This window comes from Sebastes fasciatus, chromosome 10 (assembly GCF_043250625.1).
Source record: "Sebastes fasciatus isolate fSebFas1 chromosome 10, fSebFas1.pri, whole genome shotgun sequence".
NCBI lineage: Eukaryota > Metazoa > Chordata > Actinopteri > Perciformes > Sebastidae > Sebastes > Sebastes fasciatus.
In genome coordinates this window covers 23,865,615-23,888,014 of record NC_133804.1, presented here as the reverse complement: position 1 = coordinate 23,888,014, position 22,400 = coordinate 23,865,615, and the positions used below count along the sequence as shown (strand labels likewise).

Genomic DNA, 22,400 nt, shown 5'->3' with positions numbered 1-22,400 from the left:
GAGATGTGGAGCATTGGCTTTTAAAGTTGTGTCTGGAACGAGTCGGCCACAACTGTCGCCATGTTGTGTATATTGCGTGGGAGCTTGTTAGCACTGTATCCAAAACAAGGGCATGGGTGGGGAAGAACCAGATGTGGCCATTGGCAGATGGTTCATGAGGAGATCCTCCAAGCTTGGACAGTACATATTACATGACTTCAGCAGCAGATGGTTTACTCATTAACACCCACCCCTCTCAAATCATACAGAAAAGGCTGTGCTGAAAGTCCAACAATTTAAACACCACTTTAGCTGCTCTGCGGCACATTTTTTCATGAGATGTTTGGAGAAGGCAATTAAGCCTAATTAGTCGGTTTAACAACTTTGTCCAATCCTCACTGTTTAGGCCTGAAGCTAAAACGCTGCTCATTCAGTTAAATGCATTTGAAATACAGCTGAGGTTTCTAAAAATGTTATGCATTTCTTTTGAATGACGGAGGAATGACGCAATACATGATTCATAACGACAACCAAGGAGTTACAGTTCTGAATATATAAAGTTGTAATTTTATGAGATGTCATGAAATGTGTATTAAAACTAATAAATACCTCTGTATTTAATCTCTCTTGCAGCTCCTGTTTGACTGAGATGAACTGAGTGCACTCGGGGGGTGGGGGGGAGAAGGGAGGCGGTGATGGCACTTGGCACACGTGTCTGCTCTACTTCAGCCTGATCCATGTGTTGTGATGCCTGCAGTGTCCCGGTCTGGCCCTCCACCACCAAATGACCCAACAGTGAAGTAGGTATTAACAGCATAGGGGAGGGGGGGGAAACATGTTTGTGGAAAAAAAAGGCCTCGGAGGTATCGGAGATAGGAATCGATTACAAAATAATTTGTCACTGCAGATTTGTCAATATCTGGTAGTTGTCATTCCCCTCTCAATCACAGATTTTTACTGTCTATATTATTATCCATCTTTAAAAAAACGCAGACTCCTTCAAATTCAAGGGAGCATCAGTGCTAACACAAGCTTACCGGTTCCAGAAATATCAATTAATCAGCCTCCAAAAGACAAAGAAGTGAAAAATCACCTTCAGTATAACTTCAGATAACGGACATATTAATTTAAATATCCTCCTACCTCCATAATGAGATGGTTTCAGACTTCCATAACATTAAAGGTTCTCTATGTGATATCTGGAGCATTAACAAAGCAGCAAAACTATTATTGAAGTTATTTTTCTATTTAAAGACAGAGTGGATAAATATTACCTGAGCAGAGAATGAAGTCGCTCTTCCTCTGTGTGTTGTAATCTGAACTTCTCCATGTTTTGTTGACATAGCCGGGCCAGCCGCACGTGCCTTTTGGTGCATGTCCGTGCATCTAAGCGCACCCCACTGGCTAGCTCATGGCCACCGCTCTCATACAGCGGTAACAGCTGCTAACGCTGTCCCGACAGACGACATCATGGCGAAAGCGTAGCACCCAACCTCTGGTCCCCCCCGGTAAACACTGTTAGCTCTGTCAGCACTGTTGCCGTTGTTTGCACTACTAGCGCTGTTTGCACCGTTAGCACTGTTTGCACCGATATCGTTGTTTGCACCGATATCGCTGTTTGCACAGTTAGCGCTGTTTGCACAGTTAGCGCTGTTTGCACATTGCCATGTTGAGAGCCGTGCGGAGGCAATAGACGTGCTCCGAAACTCGCATTTAGCACCTTTAATTTATTGCATTCCTCAAGTCCTGTGTATTTTGTTGAATAAATTAGCAAAAATATTTATTTTTCAGCAGTAAAGCAAATATGTTTATTAAGCACTTTAATATACATCGGAAAATTCCACTTCATATAATACAGGAATTCTTTTTAAAATGAAAGTTGAATGTACATGTTAAGCTATTTACAATCCAATCACTGACAGTCAAATCAAAGATGACAGACAAAACAGTCAAGACAAACAAGATAACTGCTTAATAAGACTATACAGTATGTTTTTTCCAACACTGTTTTCTAGACCCGATCCTGCCTTGAATCCTTCTATTGACCCTTCATGGCATACGTTTGAGCTACTGTAGTACTGAAGAGCTGAGAGCTTTCACTAGGGCTTATAAGTGTTTGTGCATGCGATAGGTTTCTAGTCCCCCCCAGTTCTTGGCAAAAAATAGCTCACTGTTGACAATATGAAAAGCCTGCAAAAAATATGACACAGTCTGTAAACGCTAACGCAGCTCCACACAGTTCATGAGAAACAGATGTTTCAGTTCCCTCAGCGTCACCTCCTCCCCTCCATCTCTCGTGGGGTTAAGTCCTGTTGAACTGATATTCAGCTTCTCACAGGGAGGAGGTGGGACAGAGTTATGTTGTTTCAACTTTGGCTTTACAACTCTGCATTCCAAACAATATCATTCACAGCTATGAGTTGTCTAAATGGCTGAACCCTTTTTGAGCCATTTTTGTGCCATGCCCCTGAAAAATCCAGCAGGAATTACTGGAAATTAACCACATGACAAGAAGGAAACAAAGCTTGGATTTTGTTTCTTGCATTGCAGTAGGTTATACATGTATCTCTGCGGACAGATGCATTTTTTTTAAATCACTGCTTTCACTTGAAATCGCTGCATTTAGCACCAAACTGTTGCTGACGGTACACAATGTGTTATTTAAATAGTTTTTTATGAACACACAAAATAATAACACAAGCAACTGAGAAATCCCATAGGGACAAAATGAACTTTTTTTTTTTTTTACATTTTCAATGAACCTCCCTCTTTCTTAGATATTTTGTAATAATACACAAATGCACAAAACCAACAAAATTGGGAGTCCAAAATAACTGCAGGCAACTTCTGAACACAGCACCATGGTAGAGCGTAATGCAACACAAAATGCAGCAAAAGTGGCTTTTTTCCAAAAATAAATATGCTTGTATATACTTGTGAAGTAAATTGCCATAGCTATTAACATATTACACACAACATAGGTTTAGCACACTGATCCAAGATTAACACAGATTATTTGGGGTCTCTAGAAAGGCAGACTATCAATGCGCTTAAATTTATACCATGGCATCGGTTGCTGTTATGTCCTCTGGTCTTGTGACAATGTACTCAGTGGTACATTGCTGTCAGTGTGAAAAAGTAGACAGAACAAACATAATATAAAATAATAAAAAAGCATTGGTATGTTTCTCTCAAACTTTGATAAAACATGGATGGGATACAAAGTGAATAAAACAAATGCATGTCTGTCATTTTACTCTTTTAAAAGTGCATACACTGTTAATTAAATAGCATTACATTAAATTAAAATGATAGTTTGCATGAATACATGAAGGAGGCTGTAACAGATGTAGGCACATTGATGTATCAGTTCACATAAGCCGTAGGCAGCAATCAACAATCGTCCCTAGGTATTATTTTGAGGTCTCCCACCGATGGAAAAAAAAATCTAGTATTTTTTTATGCAGATGAAAACGGTTGCTTTGGCACATTCCCCTCCAATGTCTGCATGACGAATGGCATTCAAGACATCTGAAACGGTACAGGAATGGTTTGAGTTAATGTTTTGTTTGGGAAGAAAAAAGGTCTACTTATCCAGATTGCAACCCTGTCTCCTAAAAGTTGCATTACCGTATAACTAAAATGCATTCTCAATTATGTTTAGAAGGACACGTATTTTGACGCAGATTACGTTCGTCTTCGACGTATCACAAATACGTTTGTAAGTCCGCGGACGGCTGCAGCAAGTGACGTAGTACAGCGAGCGTGTATCGAGTTACCATTAATGGAAGTTGTTTGGAATAATAACGTCATTGAAGGATACGTGGTATAATGTGTAATAACCAATTACAACAGTGGGCCAGGAGCTAAAACAGAGCGTTTCAGACAGAGGGTGAAAAGATGTGCTGCAACACAGCTGGTATGAGAAAAGTAAAGCCTTTTTTTGAACATTAAAGCATGTAAACATGTTCTAGTAGAAACCCAAAACACAAGTATGCACCTGAAAATAAGCATAATAGGTCCTCTTTAAAACAGCGACCATAATCCGCGACAAAATAAGTTTCCCTGGACATGTAGTTGAGAATGCATTTTAGTTGTATGGGAGCATAATTTTGTAGGAGACTGGGTTGCAGATTGAGGCATTCTTCATGCAAGTCCGATTAAATCCAACTAATGATGGTTGTGAGTGCAATCAAGTATCAACCAAAAATCAGCCTCATTATTTGCCACTATAAATGAAGAGACAAGCCAATGTATTGCCTACGAGCCATCATCCTGACCTTAATTTCAACGCTGAGACAAATGCTTGACGTATTTCAACAACAGCACATACTGGAGGACAATTTTGAAAAATATCTCTTACCAGCTATAATGGAGTCTCCTTTTTGTAGTTAAACCCAGGGTCTGATCCTTCAATCTGCAGTTTCAGGGCTTGTTTAAGGCTTAGTTCGGTTTCCCCAATGGGATAGTTCTCTAGAACATCCTGGTGGCCTCTGTTCTGTACTGTCCGAGGAACTGATACCCTACTCAGGAAAACCTGATTACCCTGTAGATGATAGTTGGGGTTGGTCATGATGCCATTCCTCTTCTTCTCAGCACTGCTCTGCTGTTGGATAAATAATTGATCTTGACTTTGCCCCCTTTCCTGCCGAATTGAACCACCAATCACGATCTTGCAATGAGGATCCTTCACTGAAATGTTCGCTACTGATTTGTTGAGAGCAATCCTCTTGTCGAACTGTGTCATCTCGTACTCGAGAACCTGACCTTGGGATGATCCGCTGTTCTTGACTTTTTTCTTGTCTCCCTTACTGTTCGATGTCCCATTTCCGGTCTTACTTCCCTTTGTTGACTTGAGACCAGATTTTAACTGAGACCAGTCAAAGTCATTGGATGGAGATGATGGCGGCTGACCAATGGACTTAGTCGTAGAGGAAGGGGACACAATAGACTGTCTGCTCCGGCTGCGAGGCAGTGAGTGCTGTTGGATTTGTTCTGTGAATGTCAGTCCATGAAAACTATCGATGGGCACAGTCTGGGCTGTGGCTGTGGATGATGTGGTTCTCAAGGAGGAGTTCTTTGAACTCTTGAGGGAATTATTTGAAAGGGAGGATTTCTGCCTATCTACAGTAGAATCAGGAGATTCTGATGGTGAACTGAAAGCATGGACAGGTCCATTGGGTAAACCACGTCCAGACGACTGCATATCTCCTGCCCCGGTGCTACCAGAGCTACTTGATTTAATGGTGAGGGACTGCATCTTGCCAGTCATAGCCAATGGTGTTTTTTCTTCCATGGTGTGTACTGGGGAGGGATTGCAGCCGTTAAGAGTTGTGCCCCCATACTTTTCCAGAAGTTTTATGATCATTGAGTGGCCACCCTTTGCTGCCACTCTCATTGCTGTGCGTCCAAACTGATCAGCGTGGTTGGGGTCGGCCCCATTTTCAAGAAGTATTTGCACAACATCAATGTGACCCTCTTGTGCAGCTATGCCTAGTGCTGTTGCTCCCTGGTTACACGTATGATCCACATGTGTGCCGTTCTCTATCAAAAACTGCACGACTTTCGTGTGTCCTTGCCATGCAGCAGACTGGAGGGCAGATCGCTTCTCATTGTCACAGGCGTTCACATCAGCATGATAGTTGATCAGCAGCCTCACCATTTCAACATGCCCTTGCCAGCAGGACACATGGAGGGCCGTTCTGCCCTCAGTGTCACAAGCTTCCACATTTGCTCCATTTTCAAGGAAATACTCTGCCATGGCCAGCTGATTTTCAAGTGCCAATATGTAGAGTGTTGGGCGTCCGTCTGCGTCTTTGTGATCTATATCAGCACCGTGGCTCATCAGCAGTTCAACAATGTCCCTGTGGCCATCCAGTGCAGCCACCCTGAGAGCATTCCTCCCATCGTATCCCCTCTCGTCGATGCATGACTTGTTTTCCAGAAGAATTTGCACACAGTCATAATGTCCCTCTTGTGCAGATAATATCAGCGGTATTCTACCATCATTATCAACCTCTGTACAACGAGCACCTTGCTCAATAAGGGCATCGCACACTTGGCGGTGGCCCTCAAATGAAGCCATGTGTAGCGGGGTCCAGCCTGAATCGTCCCTGTGATTCTCGTCCAGACCTCTGTCCAGCAGAGTTCTGACCACCTCCACGTTACCCTGAGCAGATGCAATGCTCAGGACTGTCCTTCCCTCACTGTCGATGCTATCAACAGCAGCCCCCCAGAAAAGTAATGTGTTGACAACAGAGGCGTGGCCCATTGATGCAGCAGCAAGAAGAGGAGTGCGACCATTGTTGTCTGTGTGATCCACATCAGCCCCACCTTCCAAAAGCAGATCAACTACATCGACATGTCCTTCATAGCCAGCCACAAGGAGAGGAGTCATGCAGTCTTTATCACAGTGGTCAACCTCTGCTCCCCTTTCAATCAGAAGGCTCACAACAGAAGCATGGCCTTTACTTGCAGGAACACAGAGAGCAGCGACCGAGAGGGCAGTCCTTCCATCCACATCTTCATGATTAACTTCGGCCCCGTGCTCCAAGAGGTGCTCAACGATTTCTCTGTGTCCCATGTATGCTGCTGCGATGAGAGCTGTTCTTCCTTCATTGTCTGCCTTGTTGACCTCAGCCCCGTGCTGAAGAAGGTTCAATACTATGTCTTCATGACCTCCCCAAGCAGCAGCTCTCAAAGCAGTTCTACCATCAGCATCAGCACAGTCCACTTTGGCACCAGCATAAAGCAGCGCAGATACTACCTCTGAATGTCCACCCCAAGCTGCTGAGCGCAGGGCTGTCCATCCATCATGATCTGTGTGGTTTATGTTGGCCTCACAACCAATTAAGCAGTTGACCACTTTGGTGTGGCCCTGCCTCGCAGCAAGAGTAAGTGCCGTTTGTCCATGGTTGTCTTCCAGCTCCATGTTTGCCCCTCTAGATATGAGCAAGTTGACCACATCAAGGTTTCCGCTGTATGCAGCGTTGGCCAGCAGAGTTCTCCCACTGGAGTCACACTGGTTCACAGATGCCCCGTTGTCAAGTAATGTCCGTATTGAGTCCTCTCTTTCCAGGGCCTGTTGTACAACACACGATGCATGGTCGTCCTCATTGTTTACATGAGCTCCAGCTTTGACCAGAAGTTGCAGGACCTCCTGTTCTCTCGGTATGGAGGTGGTCAGAGAGTCTTTAGCAGGAGTTCCATTCCAAACCATCCAAAGAGCCAGATTAAATGGCTCAATCTGCAGATTGGAATTGACAAGGTGCAGTGCAAATTCTTGCACTTCGAGTGGTTTGAGCTGCTTTGCCCGGCAAGTGTAACTCATCGCCAACATCCTATGTCCCTCTGCTGCATTGCACAAGTACTTCTGGGTGCAATGCTTAACATCTAGTAGCCATTCTGCAAAACTGTAGTGAAAAAGGATTTTACTATTCCCAAGGCCATCGACCAACAACTTGGAGAGAATGTCCATCTTTTTCTGAAACTCTTCCATAGTCAGTGTCATGTTTTTGGTCCAGACTGCATGGTACAGTTCCTTGACCGTAAGTGGCCTGCACGTTGCCAGGATTACATTAAGGATGGGCTGGACTTTGGCAAACTGTTTTCTGACAAATAGTCTCTGGCAGAGCCACAGGTAGAGGCCATTGAGGGTGCCAGGGATGTCACGGATCTCGCGAAGCATGATAAAGTTCTCCACCACGCCATCCAGCACACGCTCCAAGTAGAGGAAGCAGCCGCTGCTTTTGATGTGGAGTTGGTTGAGCATCTCGGCTGTCTCCTTGGTCAGGTGCTGCCTCAGGGCCTCCTCCTGGTCCAGCCTGTGGAGGATGTACTGTTGCACATCCTTGACGATGTAGGCCTTGCGCAGATCATCAAGGCTGATTTTGCGGAATCCTGTAAGAAAAGAAATGGACATTAGAGGAGTCTGATGACAAATGAATAATCTAGAGGATTTAAAAAAAGACACTTCAAAAATAAGGCCAGTTTATGAAGAATGTGAAAAGAGGTAGTGGCAGTGATTGTAGAAATCATAGCTGATGACGAATAGTGTTACTTTCCCCACAGTGCCCCTTGAGTAATTATCTTATGTCTGACCTTGAGATCATACTCAGTATTTATCCACTGATCTTGTACCTTAGGAAATTTAAGGTTGGCTTAACCCAATTATCCAAAGGCATAGGATAATTAACAGTAAAGCCATGTTGTTAAAGAAAAAACCTTTCAGAGGAATTGAGTGCATAACCCCTCTGGCTGCTGGAAGCAGACATGATCAGCAGGAGTTCACAATCAGTTTAGTCCATAAAGAACTATGGGGGAAAAAATGGTAGCAATTAGTGCACTACATTGTCTCTGATGTAGAAAGCAATTTCAGCTGTAATAATTTAGACTGTGCTCGTGTGAGGATGAAAACGGTAGGGCTATCCTAAGCCCAAGAAATCATTAGTCAACTAACACTCAGGATTTTGTCAACTAATCGATTAGTTTATTTAAACGACAGATCTGTAAAACTGTAACTCCACAGTTCCTCCACAAAGAATAACACAAAAGCACCACTTTAAATCTTGTGTTTACCAGAGATGTGCTCATAAGTTTCTTGTAAAAAGGTAATTTAGCATGAAAAAAAATCATAAAAAAACAACTAACGAAATCTTAATCCACCAAAACCAAAACGACCAATTAGTCGACTAATCAACTAAGAGGGGATAGCCCTAGAAAACAGCAATTATTCAGTAAAAAACATGACTGAAATAATGACTACATAATATTAAAATATACCTGTGCTGTTGCTTATACATGTACTGCAAAACTAAATGTATAAATACACATCAAAAGAAAAACTAAGCACCAGTCTTAGAAAGAAAAAAAAAACCTGAGAAAAAAATAGAAGTTGTTTCAACACTTAAATTGAGTTGATTGGTCATTTAATCTGTCCATTGACTGTAGAGTTTATTAGCACTTAATCAGCAGGAGCAAATCTGTAGTAAGGGCTGAAGATGTACAAGAATCAAACTGGAGGAGAGCAAGGGACACATCATTTCCATGCCAGTAGCACATCAGTGGTCTGTAAAACATCTCTCCAGTGCCTCAATTATTATCGTGCTACATGCTCCCAGCACAGACCTTTAGAAATTATCACAGTGGGCCTTTAATGAATGATCTTTAATGGGAATTCCTCTCTGAGACGTGGAAAAATGGCCCCATAATGGCCTCGGCTAATGGGCATAAAGTGAACTTTCCTCCATGCTAAAACAATCTGTTCATGGTCTGTGTAGCCAGCCAGAGGGCAAGGAGAGCATTTTTGCATACTTATATTTACAGTTCCCATGGTTCTCTGGGTTACTGGGACAGGAAAAAAATGTCACCAGAGGCTCTCAGTGATATTGACATAATGTTTTTCACAATGACTAACAGGCCTCCTACTATGGGAACAAACAGTCGCATTTTTCTCCCTAAAAAGGTGTACTTTGCCAGGCAGAACATGGACTGATTAACATTAACCTTTTCAAAGTCAGGTAATTAAATCTCATTATAGCATCTCATTACTGACTGAACAGTTTATGTACTGACAGGAAACTACCCTTTAGAGATTTTGTTGAAAAGAATTTGTCAAATTCAGTACCAGCACTTTTATCCTTAAGAGTAACTGTGATTGCTTTGATTATATAACACATTTCCCTGTACATAATATGAATCACTGTCACCAAGCCTGAGGCAGCGCTCTGTTCATCTGACTGCTATTGTGTGGGTAGAAAAGGCTGTGAAATCTTACTCCACACAGGACCGGTGCTAACCACACCTGGAAGCCAGATAACAGACCTGATGAGTTTAACGAGAGTTGTTCCCAAGCAGGTACTGACAGTTTGAACAACAGACCCTGGTAAACAGAAGGAGCGATGGGTTTTCTTTATCATCTACTCCTGAGTTTGTTTAAGATAAGCACGCCTCCACTAACTGTGCCTCACAATAATCCTCTGTTGCTTTGTCCTTGAGGCCTTCGTTATAATTCAAACTGTGATAACGCAGGGTAAATTAAGGCATTCACACCTCAGATACTGACTATGTGCAATTACATCCTGTGATACATGGCAGAAAATAAGAATCAGGGAAGCACTGATGTTGATTCTAATGAATCACATTCTTTAGTCTGACTTTTTTACAGACACATTACCTAATAGGGTGGGGGAAAAAAAATTATTCACCTGTATATATCGCAATTTCTTTACGATTTTGAAATACATTTTTAATGTCAGAATCGATATATTTGCTTTATTTCAGTCTATGCAGAGGTAAAAGGAAGTTGCCGCCTTTATTATTGTTGTCTGAGTAACATGACGTCATATCCGTTCCGTACCCTTCAACCAAAACAAACTAGCCGGCCGCAGCGAGCCGAAACGAGATGGTCGGCGTGGATACGACCTGCACTCTCACATTTTAAATCCAACTTGGTAAACACTACACATACAGTAAAGAATGGAAACACTTTGGGTTTCACACATTGCCAGGAAAAGCAGAGCTAGACATCACGGGTAAAGCTGCATGCTAACTCTGTCAAAAACCTTTCAAATACAAAAAATTATTACTATGAATATCCACGTCCATAAATATAACCTACTGTATGACAGCTGTGCAAACATTTTAAACAAATAAAGCTGCAAAGTATCATTCTCCAGCATTTTACCATATAATTGCTCAATCACTACAAAAACTCAATGACCCTAACCTACTTTCAGTCTGTCTTTGTTTTCAGTGACTGTGCGCATTTTCCACCCTCCCTTCACCCTCTTCTCTCTGGCTCCATGACCCCCTGTACCAGCACTCAAGTCACGGACATTACAAGAGACAGATACACGGTAAGCATGCATAGTAGCTATAGATAAGTAAAAACACTCAAGCACTTTTGAACACCAAAAACCATTAACAATTTTGTGTATATTCAAAATCCTGACTCTGATTTCTCATTTTGACAGGACCACGGAACGAACTGTAACGGGCCATTATGAGTCTAATGTGCATTCCTGTTCTCAGTGTACTCACTACTCCTCTGGCTCAAACTTCAAGCATTAAAGATCACATTTCAGCCTATCATGCAATCATCAGAGGATTTCTCACTCTCCCCCTCCTTATTGTCTCCAGCCTTTTGTTTCATGTCAGGTTCTTAATTCTCTTTTGTTTAGCTTAAAGGCCAAACTAGCTGGCGTACATGCTTCCTTTCCCTGTTTTTCAGGCTAATGCACAATCACAAGTGTCTCAGTCGACACAGGCATGCTGTATCAAATTTGCATTTACAATTTATGTTTAAAGAAATACATCTGCTGCTCGGTATGATCCCCTGCCTATGGTGTGTGACTTGGAGGTCACTGACTGTCCTCCCTCTGGACCCAATCCTTCTTTGGACATTCTGGGTTTGCTCCAGTTGGGACAGGAAACCCACTGGCTGAGAGAGGGGAAGAGGCCATAAACGGGGAAAAACAAGGACCAAGAAAAAAGAAAAAAATGTCTTTACCCAGCGAGTGACTACAATAAAGTGTGACATTTAATACTTTGTCTTGATGTTGATTTGTTCTATTCACAGGGGGACTAAGAAAAACATTGCGTGTGCATTTCAGCCCAATTCTGGAGATGTTACTCTATCATGAATATTTTCTCCGGGGAACAAAAGAGAAATGCTTCTGTGCTGCAGTTTATGATAAACAGTTTCTCCAACATTCCACGGTCGCTGACACGCCAATTATGAAGATACAGTGACGAGGAAAGCTGGAGGAGGGGAGGAGGACACAGACATTTGACTGCAGCCACCACGAAAAAAAAGCACTTGCTTGGATAAAAATAATTAATTCCTATATGCAAGAAATAAAAGAAGAGAACAAGCAAGATCCTCCAAGTGAGAACACACCAAAAAAGACCTTCTTTCAGTTACTGCACATGGTAGAAAATGACCTACAATTTCCACTTTAGTCATCAGCAGACATCACTTCATACGGCTTGGATGTCAACTGTGAAGTCATGGCATTATTACTGGCCCACTCCTGCAGATAAAGCAGTAAAAACAACCACAGGGGGAAATCATCCAACCTGCATTTGATGACTGTGGTGTAACAGGAACTACTATTAAGTACTGCATAAGAATGCAAGAACTTTCATTGGCTACAAATGTTCAAATGCCTTCCAAGAGCCATTTTCTTTCTTTCCAAAACCCAACACTCAACACTCAACACACAAGGCCTGGGTTTTGCATGATTATAAGTGGGCTATACAAACTGTGGCTGAGTATTGTGTGTGTTGAGGCTATTTATGTGTGTGTGAGAGAGGATGGTTCAGAGTCTGAACAAAAGCGACTGCTAAACAAGCAACAAATGACACATTCATCGGGGTGAGGGATGCAGCTCCCGAGTACAGGCCTCTGAGCCAGCTGCTGCTCGTTACAGAACTGGATACCAGTCACAAGAGACGGAGCCCCGCGTACAAAAGAGGGACTGTTTGCCTTCTAGATACATTTTTCAGATGACAAACGAGGCAGCGTGTGTGCATGCGTGGTGAGAAATTAGAGGTCCGAGCTCATCAACCGGGATTTCAGAATGGCAAGCGGCTCCGATTCGGCACGTTCTTTGCGAGACACCATCTTAGGCCATCTGATCCATAAAGAAAACAGAAACCCAAGCCTCGCTGCCCTCTCCTCAGGCGCTCCAGTAAACCCGCCGCTCGACAAACGTCTGTTCGACAGCTGCAGCGTTCCGGGCTCCAAAAAACACGAGAGCGCCAACCTCCTAAACACAAGTATGTGGATGAGAGTCAGCTCCAACGGTCTGCAAACAACAGTCCTTTGAAAAGAGTGCTGCTATTTAATCTTTGAAAAATACCGTTCCTTGTTCGATTGTGTACACTCTCTAATTCCTACTCTAACAGACGAATGGAGATAACACTTTCTAGTTTATCTCGGATAAATGTGACTTACTCACAAGTGAGAAAAGACAAAGCGAGGCGCTGAGAAGCTTTGACTCTAATGGGGCACTAATTCAACTGTGCAAAGATAACCGTTGCAGGAGAAAATCATTTGAGATTTGCAGCTACATTTTATGTGTACTGTATATTTCCTGCCATACGAAACGACCACCAGGCGAGACACTGAAATGATTACACTTTAACAATTAATCTATGTTACGCTGGAGGCAAAGCACATGAAAACGCTCCTGCCCAAACACGCCTCTTGCTGGGTTTCAAACGGGATGTGAAAGGGTTTCCAGTCAAACCTGTTGTGGTGCAACTGAACAGTGCTGAGGAGGTGAGGGGGTAGGGCAAACAGGAATACATTTAACACACTGAAGCCTTTTTCAAATATGGAAAATGCTCGCTTCATCTACTGTATCTGTTTAAGTGTTGGTCATTCTCACAAAGGTGACTTTTACGTTAATGTTCTTCACGGCTTCATTCAGACATGACAGGACACTTACAGAATGAGCGGCATTTGTCACCGAGTGAGAGAGAACAGTGGTGAGTCAAAAGAGTTATGATGGCCATTCTCTCTCGGGCTGCATCACTGATGGATGTTAACACTTATTTTGCCATTGGAGCCTTAATTAATGACCACCATGAGCGTAAGGGACGGTCGCCATGGCTTCTGACAGAGAAAGTACTCACACATTTTCACATCACCTTCATCGTATAATGTTATTAATGGCCATTTTGCTGCCTGTTTTACAATATCCGACAGTGAACAAGAATGGAATGACGTGAGAGATAACTTGAGACTCGTTTAATTCCTTTTTGCTAAAAAATGCTTTATGTAAAGAGTTTTGCTCAATATTCATTTATTCATTCATGCAGTTGGCATAAAGGATGATGTCTTAAACATGCATTTAATCTCTCTTACTCCTCATGAAAGGGGCATTACAGCATGGCTCAGCTTTAGAGGTGCATTCTAGGCTTGCCGTGGTAGTTGGTGTTACCGGTGGTACGTGGTGTTTTGGGCATACACCGATTACATTACCTGCACCGTCGCTTTTTTTCCTTCTTTTAAAGAAATAACACCCATTTAGTTAATTTTTGCGCATCAGTGTTATCAATACATAATCGGACAATGGACGCTACAAACTGAAAGTCTCAGCAGAGTAGCAGGAGTCGGATTTCACACACGGGACGAGAGAGTTGACAGGCGATGGCGGAGGATTTGGTGTCAAAGCAAAAGCGCCTATTCGGCATATTGCGGATTTAAACCCAATGCTATAAGGGAACCATAACGTTAACGAGGCAATCACTGCGTGCGAAGGAAGAAGCGATTGCAATCGGTGTGCGCGGTGCAGCGGTGCCGGGTGGAAACCTGCGGCTTCGCAGCGAAAGCTCAACCAGTGAAGCCAGACACACAGCCATCGAGAGTTAAAGATCAAAGTAAGCGCGCTACACATATTGACCGTCATCATTTCTTGTAAAATATCCGGTGTAATCGGTAACACCGGTGTTGTCACGAGTTTCTTAACTGGTGGGAAAATTTCCTCACATCCCTAATGAATTCTGATCAAAGAGTTAATACATTTATTGTAAATTTGGCAGCAAAACTCGCAATAAATAACATCATAAGATTAAAGTGATTTGAAAATGTAGCAGTACTTTCTCTGTTAGAAGCCATGGCGAGCATCCCTCATGCTCATGATGGCCATTATTAACTAGGGCTTCAATGGCAAAAAATAAATCTCTGTTCAATCTCTCTTCGTGAAAGGGCTTTTACAGCATGGCTCAGCTTAAGAGGTCCATTCTGCTCAAACTGCAAAAAGAATAAAACATCAATCATACGACCATCTACGCAGAACCAAGCGGCAACCTCCGATGCTGAGAAATGAAAGACAACTTGGAAGTGCCAAAAATGCAGTTCTTCAAATGTCCACTTGAGGCTCCAAACGGGAGCCAATCCCTGTAGACCCTCATGTTAAAATGCCCAACTTTATCTTTATCTACGGGTGACGTCACGAAGACTACGTTCATATCTTATACAGTCTATGTGCAGAACACACCAGGATTTTTTTTTTTTTTTCAAACAACCAAAGACAAAAAAGTTGCTGTACATATGACTTTGAATGACAGGAGCTCATTAAGATGGTGACAAGAGACTGAGTCATGAGGCTGCGCACCTGGTCACATGTGTATGCCTCCACTCACTGTATCCCATAATGGATATCTCTCCAAGAGAGTTGTAACCATATATCATGGAGCTTCTTGCAGCTGCACAGATGACTGGAAATTTCATCCAAGTGAAGAAATTCCAAAAGAGAACTGAAATAACAAGAGAGTTGAGCCAGAAATACACAACTCAAACAGGACCAGCAGTGCATCAACAGTATGAACTTCATTCAAACTGTTCATCTACCAATTTCTGTAACGGGGGGAAAAAGTGGGGTTTGTACAACCAGTAATCCTTCTTTTCATGCCACATAGGGCTGGGCAATATGATGATATATCGTCAAACAATGTCTATTGTATATGTTCATATCGCAATATATGCTAGGCCTATATTTATTTCTTTTTTTCTCTATAATTTCACTTAAAACTGTTACGTTCATTTTGCACCGAAGTTCTTAAAATGGGAAAATACTCAGGATATGAAATGACCTATATTATGATAGAAGATTTGGGCCATATCGCCCAGTCCTAATGCCACATGCTCCTTTACTTCGTAAGATTAAAAGTATTTGTGCTAAATATGTCCCATTATTCTAAGTACCATAAAATCTGTTCCGTTTTAAACTAGCAATATCCACTCATCACCCTAAAAGAACTTATTTCTGAAGGTCAAGTCTTGAGTCTATATGGTGGCAGCAAGCCCTCGTAGTGCTGGAGTTCCCTGCTCCACACAGGATCAAATTTCTTCAAACCCGGCCCTCGGTTTTTGTTCATCATTACAGTGGCTGACCTCCCGGTGACCTCATTTAGCCCCACCGGCACATGTTTCTATTCACCTGCACAAGAAACTACTAAGTCAAGCATGTCAGTCAAACAAGCCATTATCTGCTACCAACATACAGTGCCAAGAAGGTCTGGAATCATTTTAGAAGGATTTTCACAGGGAAATGATCAGACAACAGTTCCCACAAAGGTGCAGCGGATTACTGTGGAATCAGGTACTTGCAAAGTCATCCTTGGCATGCAGGTCAAGAGGCAGTATGGTATAAGAAACAACCCTTTCTTTACTTTAAAAGCATTTACCCCTGCAGCAACACCAGCCAATAACGTGCCAGGAATTCCACCGCATTTATTCCAACCAAAGTTAAATTAAGACTGAATTAAAATACCCTTCAATTAAAGCAACAACTGACAAGTCGTGCTTTGTACTTAAGCCTTGAAAAAATAAAAATCTCTATAAAAATGTGGCAGGGGCATGCCACATACCAAAGGGCATCACCTCAGGAGGAAAGAGGCCAGCCGGTTCGTCCGCCATGTTCAGAGTCACGTTACTGCAGTGGGGCAACCGAGGTGTTATAGATACAGACACGGTAGACCTGTAATTTGCCCGGCTGTCAGACTGCATGGTGGTAAATTACAGTATTCAGCGAGGATTATGGTCTTCAGCTCATCCAAAGTGAGGCTCGACATGCAGCCTCACAGACGACAACTCGTACATGAGTATGGACATAAATCAGCTTGTCTGTGTAAGCCAATTTCAAGAAAAGGGGGGGGTTAAGCTAATTAAATATGTTGTCCTTGGTCTCGTTACCCGGGCATCGAGGCACAGAGACAATCAATACTGAAAAACTCCAAGAAGAGAGGACAAAGAGGGCTTTTATTATGTTTGGTAGCAGGAGGCATTTGTCGAATGTGCTCTTTGGTTTAGTGTCGTGCAATTTAGTCTCTCTGATGAAGGCCGCGGCATGACCAAAACGTGTTGGAATTGGTTTTAAAGTATTAAGTAAAGACTTTAATTTTCAGTTTGAAGAATGCCTCGGAGCTCCTTCTCCTTTCAATACTGAAAATTGTTCTTGGCATCTGCTCTCTCATAAAAAATGTATTTTCATAGTTAAGTTTCAAATTCATCTGTTGCATTCATACAAGCTAAGCGTCCAATCGTCTAAATGATGCCACAAAATGTCATTTACTGGGGAGTCAGTAAGCAGAGCAATCCTTTGTCTGTCTTCGGGGAGCATTCCACAGCCCAGAAGAAATAAACCGTCCGCGCTGCTTTACGACTGTGTTTGTGTTGTCAGTCGGCCAGACGATCTCGCGGTCCCTCCAGTGAGGTCTGACCGAAAAAAGAAAGTATACAAAAAAGAAAACACATCCAGGGAGATGTTAAGAGTTGTGTTGACCTTTTTGCGGAGGAACGACCGTGCCCTGTGTCGGATTCACCCGCAGGCCTCGGGACAAAGGGCTGCTCAGAGAGGTGGAGGAGGGCGCATACTTTAAAACAGGGCTGCTCTTTTCATTTGTGATCATTGGTGGTAAATCAGTTCTGTCTCTTGGCGGGGTTTTGGGGAAAGAAAGCTCCATTCACGGCAGGCAGAGTGGAGGTGGAAGATGTGGTTCAAGTGCTAGGGTTGGCTACCCTCCCTCCAAAGAGACCAAATACAGGAAACAAAAACACAGGCCCACCCCAGAGTCACATAATTTCCTGAAAGTGTAGCTTTTACTATACAATAGCTGTGGTATTTGCAATGACTTATCTATATACTATGAGGTATGGAAGAAGACCTGCTGGTTACTTTTGGGTAAAAAAGACTTGTGTGTCATCTTAGGAAAGGAAATGAGTAAACCCCGCATCCAAATGCCTCACAGGATGAGTGTCTTCTTAAAGCGGCCACACGCTCCTGTAACATTCCTCACGCTGAGCCAGGAATATAACCGTCTTAATTACAGCTGTGATTCATAACTAAGGGGGGCTTTTATGTGTGGTTTTGTGTGTATATGTGTGTGGCTATTCTCCAAGTGTCTTGCTGGTACACCCCACGATGCCTGCCGAGTGCCCCCAGTGTGACCAACGTGAAGAACTGAGAGTAAAATTGAAAAAGAATGAACATAATAATGTGTTTTATGATAGTGGAAATCAATCTAATTGAAGTTGCTATAACACTGCAGAGCAGGAATGTGGTTGTTTAAGGGGCGCTATTATCTTTCACAGCTCCAGTAGCACACCGATACTATATTATTATAACTACTGGCACTGCAGTTGACAAATCCAGGCCTTCTCCATCCTTCCTCATCCCCTTGCTCATGTTGGCTTTTCTCTCAAAATCTTAAGTATAGCTTGCATTTTGTGTATTGTTTCCTTTAAACTGGGCTGTATCATTGTCATCTACCTCTTTCTGTATTCGCGGATTAGTCGCAACATGCTTCCACGCGGGAGGAGAGACTTGAGCGGCAATACTCTGCTCGTGCTGATTATCTCAGATCTTTACAGCATGCCTTTTACCTCTATAGAGCTGCGTTCTGATAGTAAAATAGCCAGATTGGATAAGAGATAAAGAAGTCGTTTATCTCCTCGTTTATATATCTAATTATTTCTCGAGGCACTTTATGCTAGCAGTGAAGAGATGACAGGGAAATGAGACGAGATACGGAGACGAGGGAATGAAGACTGCCAGAGTTTTGATTCCTTTGAATGTCAATCTTTGAGTTTAGTTCTTAAATATAAAGTTATTTAGAACTTTTGCTGCTTAATTAAAATATAAATCAGTTCTCTGAGGGAGTCTAAAGGAGTCTGATCTTATAAGTTGATTGAAAACACTGTCAATCCCAAACCTTACCTCTCTAGTTAACCTATTACTATATATGTGAAGCACTTCTGTCACAGTAATGTAGTCAGAGTGCTATGTCTGTGACCTTACATGACTTATTAGCTGGATGTCACAATGACAACGTGGGAAAGCAGGTTATTTCTGCCTCTAGGGCTAAAATATAAAGGTAAAAGTACTTAGTGAAGCACAGGGGATAGACAGGTTTACTTTTGCTAACAGTAATATGGGTGTGCTGGATTGATGACACAACTCAAAATTAGAGCATCATTGTGAAACGGAATGTGGCACAATAATCATTTAATGCTGATTATCTTGTTTTCATTACCACTGGAAGCCAAAATCGTAATTGAAATTTGATTAATTGCACAGCCCTAGTGGATGGACTTACTAGGCAGTGATGTGCTACTCCCCGTGCGCCAACCAAAGCCAACTTTCTCTCCTATCAAAGAATTATATGCTGAAACTCCCAGCACTTTTTAGACATACTCTCATGTTACTCTGTGCAGAACTCCCTTCTACTCCTACAACAGCGCCTACACGTACTTAACTACTTGAGAAACAGTGACTTTGACAAGCATGCACCCTAAACAATATTGGGCAGATGGTAGCCATTACAGTTCACTGATGCCTCCACACGATAAAAAGATCACACACTAGGATGGATCAAATGCCAGGAGGGGATTATGATTATGGATTCAAACGACTTTGTAATTATTTTAATGAGACCATAAGCAACGTGATTTAATAAAAAATAAAAAACAACTCAAAAACACAAAGAATCTTCAAAAACTCTAAATAAAATGTCTGCTTTATAATATATTAAATAAGGCCAATCGGGAATTTGAAAAGTTATAGGAGGCACGTCTGAGTCAGCACAACATAAGTTCTGTCTAATTCTGAGATATCGTCACCTTTAAATCAGTCTTGTAAGAACATTTTTGAGGTAGGAGCTGAGCTGTTGAAAAAAAAATATATGTCTGAGAGACTGTTTCTATTTAAACGCCCAACCCCCCGCCTCCCGCCTCCACCCAGCCCTCTCTTTCCCCTTTCCCTTGCTCTCCCTGCTGCCGGAGGCCTTGTTAAATTGGCACAGATTCTACCCCGGCTCCCAACCAAAATCGCTGCCTAAGTGTTTCCACTCCGCTACCCCTATCATGGCCTTACAGTAGCACAGCACACAGAGGGAGTATGCACAGGAAAAACAAGCATCTCTCTCCATAGGTCTGCTGTCACTAGGGACATAAAGAAGCAGCACAGCTACAGATCGATTTCAGTTCTTAGTGCGATGAAAGACTGCATTTTTAGTCCATTTGCAAAGATGATAAACAAAGACTAAGGCGTAATCAAATCTGTGTGATCATATAATGTGAGTCAGCCAGTAGGATACTCTGCAAAAATTCTTGTACTCCTCCTCACAAACAGAACGGTCTTTGTTGGTGAGGCTTTAGCCGAGCGGATGCGAGCGAGGCATTCTGCTGCAGAAGTCAGTATGCCTCCTTCTTCCTGCTCGGTCTCAGAGGTGTTGAAAACTTCCCAAAGCACATTCCTCCCTGAGACAGACACAAGGAATAACAGTTGAGCAAGGAGGGAAGAATCCAGAGCTTTGCTCCTGGGGAAAAAGGCATCCCTTTTTGGAAAAAATAAAGACTCAAACTAGGGCTGTCAAAGTGATAACACGTTAACACAAATCTGTTTTAACCTCTCAACGCATTAACGCAACTTGCGAATATTAGGTTGTAGCGGGCTCAGTTTTAAAGCTAGAATGAAGATATTGATACAGCCACTGATACAGATACTGTTACAACATATTAAACTACAAAAACCTAAGGAATCCATTGGTACCAACCATGTCATACTAGCTTGTCGCAAAGGAGGATAAATAACGCTCCAAACTTAGGCTAAATTTTGGCGAGGAAAAACTGGCACGGACATTTTCAAAGGGGTCCCTTGACCTTTGACCTCAAGATATGTGAATGAAAATGGGTTCTATGGCTACCCACGAGTCTCCCCTTTACAGACATGCCCACTTTATGATAATCACATGCAGTTTTGGGGCAAGTCATAGTCAAGTCAGCACACTGACACACTGACAGTTGTTGTTGTCTGTTGGGCTGCAGTTTGCCATGTTATGATTTGAGCATTTTTATGCTAAGTGCAGTACCTGTGAGGGTTTCTGGACAATATGTGTCATTACTTTGTGTTGGTAATTGATTTCCAATAATAAGTACATACATACATTTACATAAAGCAGCGTATTTGTCCACACCCATGTTGATAAGAGTATTAAATACTTCAAGGTACATTTTGAGCATATAAAAATGTGCAATTCATTTGCTATTAACCGTCATTAACTGTGGACAATCATGTGATTAATCATGATTAAATATTTACGTCGACTGACAGCCCTAATTCAAACTAATGCAGGTAGTATGCGTCAGACTCAAGTGAATTAAAAACAAATTAAAGACAACTGAAACTCTTCAGTTTCTCTCTTCAGGAGTATCTTAAATTCTTTCAAAACTCTCAAAAGCATCGGACTTCTGGTCCAGCAGCTTTTCAGCCGAGCGACCTTCTGGTTAAAGGTCATTCCTCGAGCTTTATCGACACTATATTCACACAACCACAAGGTTCCCATCACCGCAGACCAGAGTATACTGGGAAACCCACACAACCTCCACCCCAGACGAAATAGGCCGCTCATATAAAATAGGAGTTGGCTTTGCACAGAGCATGAAAGTGGAGTCTTTTGGCAGGTCACTGCCATCTCTGACTTGTAAACAATATGGAGGGTATTTTTAGGGGACACTTGGCCTCAATTTGATACTCTGAAGTCCTTTGGTCTATTTTAGGTCCAGTGCTGCATGAATAAAGAGTATTCGCACTGCTGTATTCAGAATAAGGAGCACAAGCTAATGGAGGATATGACTGTGTGTTGCCTGCATGTCTACATCCGTCTATGTGTGAGGAAAAAAAAGCCAGTCTAGCAGAAGAATTTCCAGTGTTGAGCTAAAAGCGGAAGACTGAATCTAGACAAAACAAAGACGCCGCTAAAAGCATCAGCCAAGGAGAAAGGCCACATTTTATTGTAGGTCTGTAGGAGCATCTCAATGCACAAACTCAATAGGATCCAATGAATCGCTGCAATCATGAAAGCATTACATCTAGAACAGCCTGTTCACATAAACACAGCGACATCACATATGTCCTTCACTCATTTCAAATGGGGGCATCACATCTGATGTCTGAGTTTTGCTCTGTTCTTCTGTTCAAACAGAGACTCGCTTTTTAAAACAAATTGCTGGGCAATTGGAATAAGAGCTTGACACAAAAGCTTGGCCATTATCAAAGAGGCAGTAAAAAGGGAAAGAGATGAGAGCCAGTCAAAAGAAAAAGAGTAAAAAGAAAGAAGATAGCTGCTGTTTATCAGATGGTTCCAAGATGAAATTCCCTTCAAAACTATATCAGAAACAAAAAGAACACACAGCTCATCAGCTAGCAACATAAGAGGAGAAAATGCAAATATGCAATCACAGAACTCCCTGAGATACTCTGAAGAAAGTTACAGATAAAAATGTCCCATTAGCATTTACATCCGTGCCATATACGGCTATATATTCCCCTGTGACTCCGCTGTCAACTTTTATGTGCAACTGCAAATAAAAATACACGATTTAAATCTATGATTCGGGCCAGACACGGCAG

The 22,400-nt window shown here is 42.3% G+C and overlaps 1 protein-coding gene and 1 long non-coding RNA gene across 3 annotated transcripts in view; one reads left to right on the top strand and one right to left on the bottom strand.

Moving 5' to 3' along the window:
• Positions 1-597: 597 nt before the first annotated feature.
• Positions 598-11,522, top strand: LOC141775574 (uncharacterized). Its single transcript, XR_012595620.1, has 3 exons — positions 598-779; positions 10,716-10,835; positions 10,953-11,522. It is a non-coding gene; the product is annotated as an uncharacterized LOC141775574 (long non-coding RNA).
• The window catches only part of ankrd50 (ankyrin repeat domain 50), a 42,331-nt gene continuing 21,689 nt past the window's right edge, over positions 1,759-22,400 (bottom strand). Inside the window, exons 4-5 of one of the 2 annotated variants that reach the window (XM_074649065.1) lie at positions 4,343-7,878; positions 1,759-3,510 (exon numbers count right to left, since the gene is read on the bottom strand). In XM_074649065.1, coding sequence (XP_074505166.1) covers positions 4,346-7,878 — 3,533 coding nt within the window. In that variant the 3' untranslated portion in view covers positions 1,759-3,510; positions 4,343-4,345. Of the gene's footprint in view, positions 7,879-22,400 lie in introns of both variants that reach the window. The other variant, XM_074649064.1, reaches the window with a different exon arrangement.